Here is a 19,441-nt window from a genome sequence, read left to right as displayed (position 1 = left end):
TTTAGAGCAGGTTGCAGACATCCAGATATTTGATAACTCGACTGAAAATTTGGGTGCTATTTTGAGATGGCATCTTTGTTATTTGTCGAATTTTAAGACAAATTTCAGTCGTGCTCTCGAATATCGCAGTGGTAAAGAAAACGTATGCTGATTATGCCCAGACTATTATACCAGTTAGCGTGTAGAAGCCTCGGTAACACTTCTCTATTGGGATAAAATGTCAAAGCACTGTAAGTTGAGGAAGTAAAGTTGGATTACTGTTTAGAATCAGTTAATAGGATTCACAGGTTTGGATGAGTTTAAGGGACGGTTATTGGGTATTTATCTTAATTCTACGAGTATCAGAAGAAAAGAGGGAAGATGCAGGTCATAGACTGTGTTAAGGCGGAAAAGGGAAGGTCAGTCTTGCTGGAGGATACCCATAGAATCCAGATTAAAAGGAAGAGTGAGGTGAAAAACCGGAGATGATGCAGAAAAAAAGGATAAAATAGGAGATGGAAAGAGGAACTGCAATGGCAAATACACTAAATGGTTATAAGGTAAATCACAAGAAAAATATGGGTAAATACAAATGACAAAATAAAAAATACAGAAAACCATTTTACTTATAAAATGCGAGCAAAGCATCACAGTAGTCCAAGATTATGACAGCATCACACGAGCCCAGATCCTGACAGAATCTCAACAGTCTAAGATCCTGACAGCATCTCATAGTCCAAGATGCTGACAGCATATCAGTAATGTCCCTGACATTATCTCAGCAGACCAAGATTCCGACAGCATCTCAACGGTCTTAGATTCTGACAGTATCTCAACAGTCTAAGATCCTGACAGCATCTCAACAGTCTAAGATCCTGACAGCATCTCAACAGTCTAAGATCCTGACAGCATCTCCACAGTCTAAGATCCTGACAGCTTCACACCAGTCCAAAATATTGACACGATCCATGCCGGGTCAAATTTGCTTCAACATCAAAATTGTCATTTCTTTTGAATTAAAATTTTGTGAGAAAATTACATTATGCAACATTGAAATAATATATCAAAAAAGGAAGGTTAGAATGTTAGAGTAACAGGGCTATATGTAAGTATATTTAAGTGTTTACGTAATATATTGAGAAACAGAATCGAAATGTTGAATATTTTTTTTTACTCATTGACAAAAGGGCTTAAATTTTAACATGTAAAGTATCACTTTTTCCAAATTCTAATCATCTCTACACTAAAACTTTATCTCAATATGGCTTCATAAACTACACTATTTCTTGCGGAATTAATACATCTAAATTGGTAGTATTTCTACACTGTTGCAGCAGTTTGTGAGAGAATTATAAAGGGTTTCATACAACAGCTCTATTTTTGTTAGTCTATTTTTACCTGATTTTTGTTTGCGAACACGTTAAAAAATGATTTAGTGCGGTTAAGACCTTGTGAAAGGGGAGGCGAGGCTGGTGTTTCCAGGTGCTCTGCTCTGAAACGAACACTAGAACACCATAAACATAAGGCAGAAGATACCTCGTATTGTACACTAACACGCCTGAATATGGAAAACATGACCACGTGCTGGAGATCTCATCTCCCACTATCGTCACGTGAAATAATCGATTCCTGAGGCCATCTCAAACACTGCTAGTGCTGTGTTCCATTCAGTTGTGAGAGGCAGGCAGGACTCAGAAGAACAGAGCACACAGCAGACTATTAAGTATTTTGTGATCCTTAACCCCAAAATAAATTACTTCAGCTCCAAGACACATTACCCCAAATAATATAGTGCGTTAGGCCCGTGTGTTCTGTGCTCACTGAACTCTGTTCTTCTACCACAATATATATATATATATATATATATATATATATATATATATATATATATATATATATATATATATATATATATATATATATATATATATATATATATATATATATATATATATATATATATATATATATATATATATATATATATATATATATATATATATATATATATATATATATATATATATATATATATATATATATATATATATATATATATATATATATATATATATATATATATATATATATATATATATATATATATATATATATATATATATATATATATATATATATATATATATATATATATATATATATATATATATATATATATATATATATATATATATATATATATATATATATATATATATATATATATATATATATATATATATATATATATATATATATATATATATATATATATATATATATATATATATATATATATATATATATATATATATATATATATATATATATATATATATATATATATATATATATATATATATATATATATATATATATATATATATATATATATATATATATATATATATATATATATATATATATATATATATATATATATATATATATATATATATATATATATATATATATATATATATATATATATATATATATATATATATATATATATATATATATATATATATGTCGTACCTAGTAGCCAGAACGCACTTCTCTGCCTACTATGCATGGCCCGATTTGCCTAATAAGCCAAGTTTTCCTGAATTAATATATTTTCTCTAATTTTTTTCTTATGAAATGATAAAGCTACCCATTTCATTATGTATGAGGTCAATTTTTTTTATTGGAGTTAAAATTAACGTAGATATATGACCGAACCTAACCAACCCTACCTAACCTAACCTAACCTATCTCTATAGGTTAGGTTAGGTTAAGTAGCCGAAAAAGTTAGGTTAGGTTAGGTTAGGTAGGTTAGGTAGTCGAAAAACAATTAATTCATGAAAACTTGGCTTATTAGGCAAATATGGCCTTGCATTGTAGGCAGAGAAGTGCGTTCTGGCTACTAGGTACGACATATATATATATATATATATATATATATATATATATATATATATATATATATATATATATATATATATATATATATATATATATATATATATATATATATATATATATATATATATATATATATATATATATATATATATATATATATATATATATATATATATATATATGCGAACAAGCTTAAATGGCATCTCAATAGCCTAAAATCCTGACAGCATCTCAACAGCCCAAGATCCTGACAGCACACTTACTCTATATTACCTGAGGAAGGCAGGTATATTATTGTTAGTATTGGGGAACAAATTCACTAATTGTCAACAGGTGCCGCCTAAGGCAACTAGCTGTGACAGCTGGAAGATAAGAAATCCAAGCTTTCCGCTGCAAGATAAGAGATCCAAGCTAATCCTACAAAAGCTGGTTGATAGGGTATTAACAGTCACACCACAATCGACTACCATGTAATCCCTCTCCCTTGTTCTTGTAATTAACAAAATCATTGCGATATTTGTGTCGCAATAAGATTTTATTTAACATAAAAGTGACTTTTCTGGAGGCATACAAAGTTTACGTCAACAGCTTTTTTTATAATTTGGAAAAGACCATTGGAAACCCATACCCCCCAGCACTGTCCACTAGGCTGGGACCAATAGCATTACATGCGTAAGTATCCAACAGATGCCACACACAAGGAAAAATACACACACTACTTGGATTCACTTTAAGAATTGAATTTTGTGTAACTAAAATATTGATGTTATAAATATTTTAACTTTTATTATGCTTTTTTTGTTTTTTTTTAACCAAATAATTGATGGTTTAAAGTATTAATTGTTATGTTTATCTAGTTTTTGTAACCCGTTCTCGCACTTGCTTTCTGTCAATATTGGCTTATTTAATAAATGCATATGTGACATACTAATTGATTGTGAATATTTTAGTTTACCTTGAAAAGCTTCATAGAAAACACCGACCTCACCTAACCTTCTTAGTATGTTAAGATAAGCATCTTATTGCTTCTTAATTACAATTATTACTTAACTTATACCGGTGATAGGTTAAGTAATAATTGTAAATAAGAAGCAATAAGATGCTTATCTTAACATACTAAGAAGGTTAGATGAGGTCGGTGTTTTCTATGAAGCTTTTCAAGGTAAACTAAAATATTCACAATCAATTAGTATGTCACATATGCACTTATTAAATAAGCCAATATTGACTATAAGCAAGTGCGAGAACGGGTTGGGTTTCATGGTATGTGAAGCCAAGGTGAGTATGCCATATGTTAGTATTCACATCACTGTTGCCAAATTTCCAGTCATGCTTTGTCATTCAGAGAGCAGGTGTGAAAGAGGGTTGATCGAGCCGGTCTATCAGGTCAAGTACTCCACCCTTTCAACTGCAACACCGATGGCAGGATATAGACAATTTGGTATTCAGAAGAATAACACACACACACACGCATTAATTAGCAGACTCGAAGATGCCCATATTACATAGCATTAGGAAAGTCACAAACGCTAGGTAGCAAATGACTAAGAGAGCAGTTCTAAGAGTCCTTCAGCTAAGAGGACAGGCATGGTCCTCAGCCTCTTAACCAAGAAGAAAGAGGTAGACGTTTCTTAGGCTCCTCAACCCCGTGGTTAGAGACCGTCTTTAGCCTCCAAAGTCAAGAAGGAACAACAAAATACAATTTCCTCAGGACTTTGGCTACTAAGAAGATGGCTGCCTCATCAAGAGCTCCTTAACCAGGAGGACTGAGGAAGCTCTTCCACCCAACCTCTTCCTCTTGAGACTCTGCTCGAGGATATCAAGAGGGATGAGAGCAAGGGAACGATCAAGACACCAGACTCCCTCCGCTCTGGAGTCTGACAAGTCACCTTGCTATAATAATCTCTCCATCCAGTCAGCTGTTCACACAACATGGAAAAGGAAGAAAAAAATATCCAGAATATTCATACAAATTAAAATAAGTTTGGAATGTTTAAGTAAAAAGTTGAATTCTGAAATCTTCCAATTTGGTTATCATGTTAAAGAGAGTTCAAAAACAGATCTGTTCTGATTTATGCAATTTCACTGAAGGTTTAATATATAAAATAATTTGACATTTATTATTTAAATGCGTAATAAATTTTTGAATTTACTAAACTGCCAAATGTGACTCACATTAAGTAGCTTAGAATCAAATATTAAAAAAAGCAGAAAGACCATTAAGAGCAAAGAGTTATTTGTATTGATTAGAGGACAAGAGTTAATTTTGACCAAAATATGCTTCAAGAGTTAAGAATACAAAAGCTAGAGGCAAAGAATGAGAATTAGTATGAATTTGTTTATGTATTTAAACTTGCATGTTGACCTATTAAGCTCATTTGCATAAAACATAATTATCAAGAATGAGCATTCTTTTCAGAATTCGAAATTCTAAGCTACTACGAAACATTAAATAAAATATATTAAAATTAATAATATATATATATATATATATATATATATATATATATATATATATATATATATATATATATAAATATATATATATATATATATATATATATATATATATATATATATATATATATATATATATATATATATATATATATATATATACGTGTTTATTTACATTATCACATTCATGTTATTCAAACGTAAATATTTTTCAAATATCTTTGACAAGTTACTTCAAGAACACTTACAAGAAATTAAAATATTTTGAAATAATTCAACATAAACCCAAAATTTTGTTTTCTCATCTAGCTGTATTGACAATCTGTAATACCTAGCAGTATTTAGTAGCTTTATTTACCTACCTTTATAATGAGTTTTTGGCTCATTATTTTCCTCCTGTTTAGCCTTTTGGCTCATCGGTCAAATAGTCTGTCCTTTTTATATCCTATAATTTCCATTGGGGATCTGATATGTAATGATCATGTCTCCCGTTTTTCTTATCTAGTGTTGTGAGAATTAGTTACTTTCTCTTATTCTCGAAAATCAGACGTTTCAGCTCTAAAGGTAATCTGTTGGTATATATCTGGGTTTCAGTCAGCTTAGTTTTGTCATGATATATAGTCTTGTGCAGGCTTCAGTGACTGTGTGTGTGTGTTGACTAACTGCACGTCGACTGCCTTCAAGAGAGTAAGTCGACTGCCTTCTATATAACAGGTCGACTATTCCCTAATAGAGTCAAGGTTGGACTTACCGCGAGCAGCTCCGAGTGGTTGGAGCGAGGGCCGGACTCGATATCCGTCAACTCGACCTCAACGAAGTCGACGCTGTTGTAATTAGGCTTCAAAATGTCTTGAAACTGTATGGGGAAGGGAGGGAAGGATTTCGACGGGGAAAAGAGACAGATGTAGGCAGATGAAAAGAAAGAGAGATCAAAGGGAAGGTGTATGGAAGAAAACAAATAGGAAAGCGTAATAAAGAATTAAATTAAAAGCAAATTAAAACAGAGATGGAGAAACGAACACATAGCAATACAGAGAGAAAATAGAGGACCGAAAAACAAACGCATGAATGTAAACAGGAACAGAAAAAAAAAAATTGAATGAAGATGTGGAAGTAGGAGAGGAGAAGAGAGGAGAGGAGAGGAGGAAAAATATAAAAGCATTAATAACCGCATCTGGACATAGTAAATATAATGCGCATATAATTTCTATGTTGAGTATGCTTGTGACATATGGGACATCTCTTGTGAGTTGATATTCCAGCATGGACTTTGCTAGGACAAGTAGACATGGAAAGAATGAAATGACATCTTGAGAGCTATGGAAAAAAATCAATTTTCTAAGTGGAAAAAATAATATATATATATATATATATATATATATATATATATATATATATATATATATATATATATATATATATATATATATATATATATATATGTCGTACCTAGTAGCCAGAACGCACTTCTCAGCCTACTATGCAAGGCTCGATTTGCCTAATAAGCTAAGTTTTCATGAATTAATTGTTTTTCGACTACCGAACCTACCTAACCTAACCTAACCTAACTTTTTCGGCTACCTAACCTAACCTAACCTATAAAGATAGGTTAGGTTAGGTTAGGTAGGGTTGGTTAGGTTCGGTCATATATCTACGTTAATTTTTACTCCAAAAAAAAAAATGACCTCATACATAATGAAATGGGTAGCTTTATCATTTCATAAGAAAAAAATTAGAGAAAATATATTAATTCAGGAAAACTTGGCTTATTAGGCAAATCGGGCCTTGCATAGTAGGCTGAGAAGTGCGTTCTGGCTACTAGGTACGACATATATATATATATATATATATATATATATATATATATATATATATATATATATATATATATATATATATATATATATATATATATATATATTATATATATATATATATATATATATATATATATATATATATATATATATATATATATAATATGTGTGTATGTATGTGTTTGTGTGTGTGTGTTTACTCACCTAGAAGAGTGTGTGTGTATGTATGCTTCTGTGTGTAATTAAAACTCATTCTAGAGGTTCTATTATTCTATTTAATTTGTTAAAAGAACTACAAATATTTAATTGACCTTCGACTTAATACCACAAGGGGGGAAATGCAGTAATATTGTATGTAATATGGATTAATGTATGCAGGCAATAGAAGTCTTCGTAAAAGTGCAAGGCAAACTAGTCATTTGTTTAAGTGCAAGTTATATTACTCTTAAGTGCATGACTTCTTTAAGTGCATATTGTGCCAGTCTTCGTTTTAAGTGCATAATGTGCCAGTCTTTGTTTAAGAGCATGAATACATTGCCTGTCTTCTTTTAAGCGCATGACACACTAGTCTTTTGTTTAAGTGCATGAAGGAAAAGAGGAAAAAGCTAGTGTTACTTAAAGTGCAAAGATAAGCGGCTACGCTTACTATGGTGAGAAGATACTTAAGGTTGAGTGCTGTTGGTGACTGAGTGTACTCTGGTAGAAGGTGTGAGGAGTGAGAGTGTGTGTGTGTGTGTGTGTGTGTGTACTCAAGAAGTGAATGTGAGAGGAGTCAGTTTACTCAGTATGATGAGTGAGGAGTGAGTTTAATCATTATGATGTGTGAGGAGTGAGTGTAACTCTGGTGGAGGTAAGATGAGTGAGTGTACTCTAACATCGGATACCAATATTACCACAATATATATTTATTACCCACAGTAGTCTACATTGTTCATAAGGATTTTATATGATACTGATGGCAGTTTTCATCAATATATTGATGACAGTTAATGGTGGCTTAGCTAACAGTGTCTATGGAGGTGTGGGGTGAGGTCTAGCTCTCCATACCCCGCCTACCGTCCCTGCTGTGCATGTTGTATTGTAATTTAACTACTTTGACGCTCAAATTCTTTGTCGAATCTAGCTTTAAAATTGTGGATGGAGGTGGCTCCAGCCTCTTTTTTTCAGTGCATTCCACTTGTTGACAACCCGTATAGGGTGGTCGATGATCGAGTATATCACCTTACATTCCTTCAGTTCGTATGCGTTTCCATCTTTCACCTGTGTCTTCTTGTCCTGTTTTCTCTCAGTCTGAAGAGGCCAGCTTTGTCCACCTTATCTATTTGCCGTATCTTTTATATTGTGATCATTTCCCCCTCTGTTCCTTCTGTCCTTCAGGCTCGTGAGATTTACTTCCATTAGCCTATCTCGTAGCCTAACTCTCTTAGCCCTGGCACAGATCTTTTTGCAAATCTCTGTTTTTTTTTTAAATTTTGGTTTTATGCTTTGCAAGGTGCGGAATCCATGTCGGTGCTGCATATTCCAGTATTGGTCTAAGAAATATTGTGTAGATTGCCTTGAAGGAGTGTTGATTTAGGTTTCTAAACGATGTTTTTATATTTGCCAGTGTTCCATATGCTGCCAGTGTTATTGTGTTTATGTGTGTCTCCGGTGTGAGTGTCGGAATTATATCCACTCCCAGATCCTTCTCTCTTTCCGATTCCTGTAGTTGCCTTCCCCTTATACTACTTCAGCAACCATTTGCTTGACCACTCCTCTAGCTTGCCAAGGTTCTCTTGTAACTTCCTGCAGTCCAAAACTGTTTTTACATTACTCATCAGCTTTGCATCATCAGAAAACATTAACAGTTACGAGCTCACTTCATCGGGTAGGTCGTTCATACCAATTAGGAATAGCAGTGGACCCTGGACCGAGCCTTCTGGACCCCACTTACCTGGTTGATACCTGGTTGATGGGGTTCTGGGAGTTCTTCTACTCCCCAAGCCCGGCCCGAGGCCAGGCTCGACTTGTGAGAGTTTGGCCCACCAGGCTGTTGCTTGGAGCGGCAGCCTAGTGGACCAAACTCTCACAAGTCAAGCTACTTGTTACTTGTTACATTTCTCCAGCTTAAAACGTTCTATCTGTCTTTGACTCCGTTTTCTGTTTTTTCCAGATACTCTCTTACCCAGCTTCGTGTTTTCCTCGTTATTCCAGCCTGAATCTCCGTCTTGCACACACTAGTCTTTCACGAGGAACAGTGCCAAATGCTTTTTGACAATCTAGGAGAATACAGTCTATAATAGCCTTCTTTTTTGGTCACAGTAACCCTGTCACAGAACTCAGTCAAATTTGTCAGGAAAGACTTCTCTACTGGAGCGAGTATTGATATAGGATACTCGCTACACTACTAACTCAGGTGTATTCGTATTTATGGTTTACTTTACTGCCAGTCTATTATCCTCTGTTCCTAGTTCTCTACACTTTATCCATTTTTTGTTGTCCTTGCTTAAGCTTTTCAGCATTGCTTCTTGAACCAGGGATTTTCTTTACTTTGTCTTCCATCTCTTTTTTGAGAGGTACAAAATGCTCTGTTGCATCAGCACATTTATCAGCAAGGAAGTCTATCATCACATTTGCTGTCTTCCCTTCCATTTATCTTCCCCGTCGGATTTCACGCAGAAATTACCATTTTATCGTAGTCCCCCCTCTGTAATCTCTCTCTTCTTCAACAGGTTTGTGTAAACAATTCTTTCAGCGCCACTATGTAGTGAAGCGTGACGGTACAGTAGTCACTAGCTTCTACAGGCATCTCTATTTTTGTGGCGGAGGTAGTGGTGGTGGTGGTGGTAGTGAAGTTGATGGGAGTGGTGGTAGTGATAGATGTAGTGATGTTGATAGGAGTGGTGGTAGAAGTGGTGATGGTGGTGATGTTGGAGGAAGGACGTGCAACTCAGCTTGAATAGTGAACATAAATGTATATGGATTCTTAATAAAAGTACCAGCCTTCCCCTTCCCCTTCCCCAACCTCCATAACCCCCTCTCCCGTGGCTTCATAACTTGCCTTCCCAGTGGTTCAGTTTGTCTCTAAATTATAGTTTCAGTAAACAATCCCCCGGATTAAGTGAATAAGAGAGGAAAGGCTTTAGGTGGAGAAATTCGCTTAAATGTATATATATATATATATATATATATATATATATATATATATATATATATATATATATATATATATGCAATAGCTATGCGAACGAGTATCGATAATAATGATTATGTTAATTCAAAAGATTTTCTAAAACATTGAATAAAAAAAAGAACGAAAAATGGATGCTCTTGCTTCGAAAAGTTGCCCAGCTAATGGCAGCTCCGTCTAAAAACCCAGAGAAACCATAGATCATTAGATAACAAACTCACACACACACACACAATATATAAATATATATATATATATATATATAAATATATATATATATATATAAATATATATATATATATAATATATTATATATATATATATATATATATATATATATATATATATATATATATATATATATATATATATATATATATATATATATATATATATATATATATATATATATTAATATATTCGTCTGAGTTCATGCAGATGGTGATTAATTGGTTACTACATAAAGTCCTGATTGAGAGACATTCCTCTTAAAACCAACAAAAAAATGCAAAATAAAACCATGTAAAATACACACAAATAAGAAAGTAGAATTAACTTGCACACGCAAATCAAAATATAATCAGTTTGCACACGCAAAAAAACAAAATAATATATAAATATATATTATCAAAGTCTGGAAGAAAATAGTAGGATGTTAAAAAAATCAAATTATTAAAACATCAGGAATTCTGGAAATAGATATATACGTATTATATAAATAGTTCAAATTAACATATATATATATATATATATATATATATATATATATATATATATATATATATATATATATATATATATATATATATATATATATATATATATATATATATATATATATTGTTAATAAGAAAAAATAATAAAGATATTAAGGAAAAATATTAAACATCTAAATTATAATGTTAATAAAAATAATAGTAAGGATGAAAATAATGATAACAATAATAAAGCTACTGCAACTACTTAGATAATAACAATAATAATAATTGTAGAAAATAACATCATTGATAACATTAAGCAGAATATTAATTTTGGCAGCCTTGTAGTGGTTGTCCACTGCCAATATTGTGCATTGTGTCAGACACACTTTAAATATCATCATTATTATATTATATCACCATGAAAACAAGTGTATACGTGCATGTGTGTGTATGTGTGTGGTGTGTGTGTGTGTGTGTGTGATCTCCTTTTGAAATAATGTTACTAAGTAGTGTCAATGTTAAGTATGTGCAGTGACGAGGTGTTACGTTACTCCAACACATGCAGCTGGCACCGCAGTCACCGCTTGCTAATGGTTCCCGTGGCGGTGGCTGGCTGTGAGTATTGGTGTTATCTCCATAACACAGCTAGAGTACCTGATACAGTGCCACTGATACGTCCGCAAGCTCTGTGGAACTGGGAAAGCCATGAGCAATGTTTACGGGTGATGTAGGTCAGGTAAATATATATATATATATGGTTGGCTCAGTTTGCTTCATGTGCAGCGCCTCACTGATAATCAGTCTTCAATTATAGTTGTATCTGTTGCTTATTTTAGTGTTGTTTGACATGATATTTCGTGTGGTGATCAGGTTGGTTGCTTGTAGATGGGTTGTTGGTTGTTCCTTGATGGGGCCTTGTTATTTGGGCATAAAAAATGTTGTTGTCTTGCCCATGCACTGAGATAGCTGGAGTAAACAGTTTACAACTGGCCATGTAAAGGCAATGACGTCATTCGTCTTTTTCAACGCGTTTTCTTTGGTGTTGGGCGAGTCTTTCAGACCATCTCCAGAGATATCCTTGTCAAACAACGCTAAAATAATCGAAAGATGTTACGACAATAGAAGATCGGCGAGGCACTGTACTGCTCGTACCTATCAGGACACTCACATTTAGCCTTAAGGTACATTCCTGTGTTGGTTCCCTTAGTGTGGACTGCGGAGTTAAAACCACCATTCCTTTTCGAGACTGTTACATCAAAGGTAGTCTACCTCCACTCTCAATCTCATAAGTGGACCTTAGCACTTTGTTCGAATGCATCCTTAAGCCACAGCAAGTGCTCAGTATTTGACACCTGGAGGAATATTTTATCCACATATCTGGATTATACATTCGGTTTTAGGCTCATATTTACGTGAGTACCTTCAAATGGAAAGTCCTTGCTGACAAGGTAAAACAAATAAATATGATTGATTAAAAATTTTCAAAACTGGTTTCAAAACTTAACATTTTGCATAAATACTTTTTGATGTGACAAGTGACGGCTAGGATGGTACTTAGGACGGTACCTAGGATGGTACCTAGGATGGTACCTAGGATGGTACCTAGGATGGTACCTAGGATGGTACCTAGGACGGTACCTAGGATGACACCTAGGATGGTGCCTAGGACGGTACCTAGGACGGTACCTAGGAAGGTACAAGTACCACTGCAACACTCAAGAAGATAATGAATAATAACATTATAACCCGGATGAACAATTTCCCTGGAACTGAGCAATATACATCACATATCGATGGCACTCCAGATCATCAGCGAACAAGATGATATAATTAATTAAGAGAAAAAGTCTGTTCACTTGTTATGATCAGTTATGATTCTAAATCTTGGAGAGAAGTTTCACTCCTCTCTCTTCCATATTTGTCTTACCTTTGATTAATAAGAGACAAAATAGAAAGAGAGACAGGACAAAAAAAGACAGAGAGAGGAGGTTTATCTGATACAGTTAAACAGCCAGTTGCAACAACAGCAAAACATTGAGCGACATCAACATTTAAACAGAAATTTAACACCGAGCGAGAACCATTAGCAGGAGGTGGAATTCCGCGAGCCTTAATATCTCCCTCATGATGGCATGGCATTTATATGATGCTAAGAAGAGCTCAAGTAAATCACTAACCTCTAGGCTAAAGAGAAGAGACTGCTAACAGGCCAAGAGTGTGACAATATCCTCAAAGGAGCATTTACCTTTTGTTTTGAGGGGGCGGCAGGGGGGGCGGGGGGCAGGGAGTCGCAGAGAGAGAATGTGACAATGTGACGATGTTATCTAATCACACCCACACACATAAAAAAATATGAAGAAAACAAATCTCTGATCAACCTGTTCTCAAACAAAATCTTAACTCTATCAGCTATAGCATAAAAACCAGTGCTTTACTGAAGTTAAAAGCACCGTAATATTAATGACTCTTCGGACTAATAAAAATTGACCTCGATAGATTAAATGGATCGTGAGAAAGAGTTGATCTGTTGCAATGGTTTTAGTGTAGGGTAAATATAGGCGTATAGGAAGGGTTATAAAATCAAACGTATTTGTCTTTAGGTCAACGTTTTCTAGATATAAAAACTCTAGATACAAGCAGGATGTGAAAAGATAAGGGACACCAACACACAACATAACCACTACTCCATTTTTACTGTCTACATTGATGCGAGGTTGTTATAACGTTTTAACAACGTTTTTAACAACGTTTTAAAAACGTTGTAAAAACGTTAACAACCGTTGTTGTTAGGATATGTGTGTTTGCAGAAAACTCAATGATTGTGGAATAATTTCACAATCTCTGTGTTAATTTTGTTTTACTGTGTAATTTTAATATAAGGATTGGAGTCAACAAAGTCTTCCTTAGCATAAATATTTTAATTGTATGAAATTATCTAAACAAAAGACTAATAGATATTTTGCAAAATATTGTGCCAGATTTAATCCAAATACTTATAGTTTCTATAATTAATTATTCGTATTTGAATACGAATGTTTTTAAAAAGATTGTAAGTAATATTTTATAATTATTATAGATGGGTTGCATGGGGGTTTATGGCATCTCTAAGATACGTCAGGTTCCGTCACAGCAGTGATTTTTTAGCTCAAACAAAAGTGTATTTAAACTTGATAGAACAATAAGACACAGCTGGGCAGGTCTGCTGTGAAGCTAAGACCTTCAGAGAACTCCACGACCAGGATTCATTAAGCATTTATGTGTTCACTTACGAAACCTGTACTTCTTTCCTCAATCATGATGGCTGCATTTACAGGCGATGAGTCACAATAACGTGGCTAAAGTATGTTGACCAGACCACACACTAGAAGGTGAAGGGACGACGACGTTTCGGTCCGTCCTGGACCATTCTCAATCGACTTGAGAATGGTCCAGGACGGACCGAAACGTCGTCGTCCCTTCACCTTCTAGTGTGTGGTCTGGTCATCATGGCTGTATTTACATTTATAAGCTCCGATGCACAAAGAGGTTGTCTACAATAACAATTACCTTGGGTTGTGAAACTTGGAAGCTTGTAAACTTTTTAATAAATACAGATTAAGGAAAGATGTACAGGTTTCGTAAATTGACACATAAATGCTTGATAAATCCTGCTGCAGCTCTCATAACAGTTGGAAACCACCTGGCATATCACATGTTTTGTTCAAAAGATTCGTATGTGATTTGAACCACCGTGGTAAATATAAACAAAGAAACTACTCATTTTTTAAGCTGAAGTCTTTACAAGACTTCATAGAAAGCTTTGTAAGTCTGACTTCAATGGCACATAAATAGCAGTCTCATGGTACAATATCCTGGAGACAGGTTTGCTCAGCGAATCACTAAGGAATATTTGTACGTGTTATCGAGGTAATCGATCAGGAAGCAAAGCCAAGATGCATTCGAGAAAGGTACTAGTGGCTAGTTGAAAGCTGGGATATAGACAGGCTGGGATTCAGGCAGGCTGTGAAAGCTGAGATGCAGATAGATTAGGAAACTTGGGATACAGGCAGGCTGGAAAAGCTGGGATATAGACAGATTGGAAAAGCTTGAATACACAATCTGCTTGGGGATAGATACACATACAAAATAGATACCACTGGCATTGGTGGGGTAGAGGATCAACGTCACATCCCGTATTCACATGAGGATTACAGGGATGACACAGGTACCACTGCGAGGTTACATACACAGGTGTGTGACAAAAGTATCACTGAGATATATACACAAAAGAGGGAGGGATGGGAGGGAGTTGCGTGGACATACATAAGCTATGTCACATTCTTGGTCATAGTTCTAAATAGCCCCACAGACATAGAGAGCGCGACCCGGGCAGCCTTGGCCCCCCGGAACTCTGTATATATACATAAGGATATGTATATATATATAGTATATATATATGTAAATATATATATATATATATTATGCCGTGCCCACATGAGAAGGAAAAATTAGATGTTACCCATTTATGTTTGTCTTGTGACTTCCTCAGTACCTCGGCATTTGCTTCTTCGTGCTAGGGAGAAAAAATAAGGATAGAAAAGTGACAGGAAAATAGAAAAGGGATAAATCAAGAAGAGTGCAAAAAAATAGGTCATAATTCACATATTCTTTCCTTTTGTCAGGAAAGGAAAAAAAGGTCAAAAAGGGTTAAAAAAAGGTACCTCTGTCTATCCACTTAGGAATAAAAAATGTAAATATAAAATTACAATGTAAAAAAGACCTTAAAAAAAGGATCTAATCAATCTATTATCTGTAGACAGTACTTTTAATATCCTAATATACTACAAGAATCTAGGGCATATACTAGATTAAGGACAAAAATTAAATAATTACAGAAAACGAGTCTTCTGGACACGAAGAGGTAAGACTAAGAAAACTAGCATTATAATTCTAGCTATTTCACTTGGAAAAGGACTATGCAACTAGTATATATCTATGGTTAAATTTATATATTTCTTCTGAAAACTCTAAGAAAATACGGACATAAAGAGCATATATTTTTATAAGCCTGTGGTAAGAATGGGAATTAAATGGTACAATGAAAAATGAGAGACGGAGAAAGACAGTCAGAAAAGAAATATAGACACAAACGGAAAGAGAAAGAAGCGATGAAATAGAGAGAATGTGAAGAGGAAAAGACATATGAACAAAGTGATAGTGTATGGAAGAGAGAAAGAGAGAGAGAGCAGGCTGAACTTACCACTGGCCGCAGGTCAGGATGGTAAAGCACATAGCCATTCCGGTCAACCATGAATGAGTAGCCGTTCACTCCAAGCTGAAAACAAATGAAGCCATTAGAGACGAGGAGATACCAAATATTGAGAACGATAGGTAAGGAAGACATAGGCAGGAGAAAGACTCCTGCCCGAAACGCTTTGCGTAATAGTGGCTTTAGGCATTGTATGTACTAGCTCTATCTATAAATCTATCAATTTTTGTAAAATCTCTTGTATGAATGTACCTTACCTGAATAAACATGTATTTATTTATTTTATTTATTTATTTACATATTTATTTTATTTACATGTCAATCTGAGTGACGAAGTGCCAGTTTAGATTTAAGAAGACCTAACCCCCCCCCCCTCCCCAGCTCGAATTTTCTTCCACCCCTCATTGGCTCTTTTATTCTATGGAACTTTTCCTTTCTCCCTGGCATGTTCTCCTCTCCATGGCACCTTTCTCTTTACTTGGCCCCTTCTCCCCTTTCTGGTTTTTTTCTTCCCCTTCCCATTACATCTCCAGGTTTTCTCTTTCCCTTCCCATTACATCTACAAGTTTTCTCTTCCCCTTCCCATTACATCTACAGGTTTTCTCTTCCCCTTCCCATTACATCTACAAGTTTTCTCTTCTTCTTCCCATTACATCTCCAGGTTTTCTCTTCTTCTTCCCATTACATCTACAGGTTTTCTCTTCTTCTTCCCATTACATCTACAGGTTTTCTCTTCTTCTTCCCATTACATCTACAGGTTTTCTCTTCTTCTTCCCATTACATCTACAGGTTTTCTCTTCTTCTTCCCATTACATCTACAGGTTTTCTCTTCTTCTTCCCATTACATCTACAGGTTTTCTCTTCTTCTTCCCATTACATCTACAGGTTTTCTCTTTCCCTTCCCATTACATCTCCATTTTTTTTTCTTCCACTTCCCATTACATCTCCAGTTTTTCTCTTTCCCTTCCCATTACATCTCCAGTTTTTTCTCTCCCACTTCCCGTTCCAACCCTCGATCCCTTTCGATGCTGGCGGGCGTCCGAGGGTTCAGGACACTGCTGACTGCGAGAAAAAAATACCAGTTAGAGTTACCTTATAGGGTGGGACGAGCTTCTCAATCTCTCGTATGGGCACGTCAGTGCCTGCCACGCCCAACAGGTTCGCCGTCCGCACCTGTGGAAGGAGAGGTCGAAGCTCTTTGATCCGGACTACATTTCTTGAGGGAGGAGGGAGGAGGGGTCGAGGTGGTGAGATGTGAAGAAGCGATAGTATGGAATATCATAACATGATCCCCCGCTTTGTGGGTAAGTTGCAAAAAAAATCATATCAAGAGCAAGACGAAAGCATGCTAAGGAACCTAATCTGACCAAGAAATATATATTTTATACACTTACTGTGTTGCAAGGAGGAAATGAAAATAAATAAAATATATAATAGATTTACATAGATGTTTTGAATCTTGGAGTTCTGTGAAAGAGTTCTTCAGGTAAAAGATAATTATAGTTAGGCTTGTTAAATTATCTGCAGATGAAATAAGCAGAACAAGAAAAGTAATCAATAACATTCTAATCTAAATGTGACATAACATAAAACGAAAAGTAGACAACAAATTAGCTTTCAGGAATGCAAAGGAATACGAATCATGTAATGAAATGTGGGTGTATGTTGTCAGCGGCGATAGTGAACTAGAGATCAATAATTCATATCTTCAAATTTACTCTCTCTAAATTAGACTTTCGTTTGTAAACATAAGCATCGTAACTGACAGGGGGAGGGGGTTAATTTAATTTATGACTTTCATATCAAAGTTTAAAACTTAAAGTCTTAAATGACAACACAGCAATAATCTAAGTAACATTCTCCAAGTCTTAGGATATTAGGCGACGGCCTCCAAGTCTTAGAATTAAAACTTAGCAAACACGACAACACAATTGACAGGTTTGAGGAAACTCAACCATGGGTTGAGGATTGAGTGGAAGCAAACTCCACACCTTCCCTTGGTCTCCATCTCTCTCAAACCATCAATTTAAGGTAACAAAACAAGTAGTTATAGGAAGAGCAATAATATGTTGCTAACTTGGGAACCAATAATATTGACCAGTGATGCTCTCTAGTGACCAAACTAGTTTCCTACAGAGAGGAAACTAGCCAATAATGTCCTTTTGATACTCTACAGAGACCGAACTAGTCAATAATATTGGCGTTTGATGCTCCCTGGCGATCAAACTAGTCAATAATATTGGAAAGTGATGATCTACAGAGACCAAACTAGTCAATAATATTGACCAATGATGCCCTCTAGAGACCAAACTAGCCATAAATTTGTTAATGTTAAGTCAGGTGGTTCTACATCACAAATATCCAGAACGTTCTAGGCGTGAAGCATCTATAGATTCAAAAACTAATCTCTACGTTTGATATTTGCTTGACTGAAAACTAATAGGTAAAACTACAGAAAGTCTAGTTCTGAGAGACTGAAGCCTCCTGTACCGGCTGTACCGACTGTATCAGCTGTACTATAAACCGGAGGTCAATCTATTGACAGCCTGGTCAAAGTCTTTCAACTGATAGTGGCGCTGAATCCACAGTCCCCAATAAAGAAAATATCAGTGAAACAAAATTATACGCTGTTCTCAACAGCAAATTTCATATTACTTTTTTTTTTTGCTATACAGCTTCTAGCAGGCTACATCTTCCTTGCAAATTTCTAGAGACTCTTCTAGTACTTGCAATTAAAAATACATGATACCTCTATAATTATCTAAAGAGAAATACGCCAGTACCTCTCGTCTCCTTAACGCCCAAATGGATTCATTGACCAAAACCCACTCCGTGATGTTCTGTGGTGACCGAAAATAAAAGGTTGCGAAATTAGACCTTTGGGGAGAGGTGTTAGATGGGTGGGAATAGATAAAGGGAAAAGGGAATATGCCTGTAATACACTTAGTTACTTGTTTCATTGTGGGAGGGTGGGGGAGGCTAGGCTGTTGAAGGTGCACGGGCGTGAGAGTTTGTGTGTATGTGTGTGTGTATGTGTGTGTGTATGTGCGCGTGTGTGTGTGTGTGTGTGTGTGTGCGTGTGTCGAGCATGTGAACCAGTGAGAAACAAACATTTGTGTGAAAATTATACCAAAACAAGCACAGAGGAAAAAACACCTCATAG

The 19,441-nt window shown here is 34.9% G+C and overlaps 1 protein-coding gene across 1 annotated transcript in view; it reads right to left on the bottom strand.

Moving 5' to 3' along the window:
- Positions 1-19,441, bottom strand: part of LOC123774883 (voltage-dependent calcium channel subunit alpha-2/delta-3) — a 366,618-nt gene that overhangs the window by 95,883 nt on the left and 251,294 nt on the right. The window contains 5 exon segments of the mRNA XM_069316631.1: positions 4,776-4,805; positions 6,095-6,199; positions 15,529-15,582; positions 16,270-16,344; positions 17,371-17,451. Coding sequence (XP_069172732.1) covers positions 4,776-4,805; positions 6,095-6,199; positions 15,529-15,582; positions 16,270-16,344; positions 17,371-17,451 — 345 coding nt within the window.

The sequence above is a fragment of the Procambarus clarkii genome, chromosome 84 (assembly GCF_040958095.1).
Source record: "Procambarus clarkii isolate CNS0578487 chromosome 84, FALCON_Pclarkii_2.0, whole genome shotgun sequence".
Lineage (NCBI taxonomy): Eukaryota > Metazoa > Arthropoda > Malacostraca > Decapoda > Cambaridae > Procambarus > Procambarus clarkii.
Note: the sequence above shows the minus strand (reverse complement) of the source record. Positions and strands in the feature narration are given on the sequence as shown.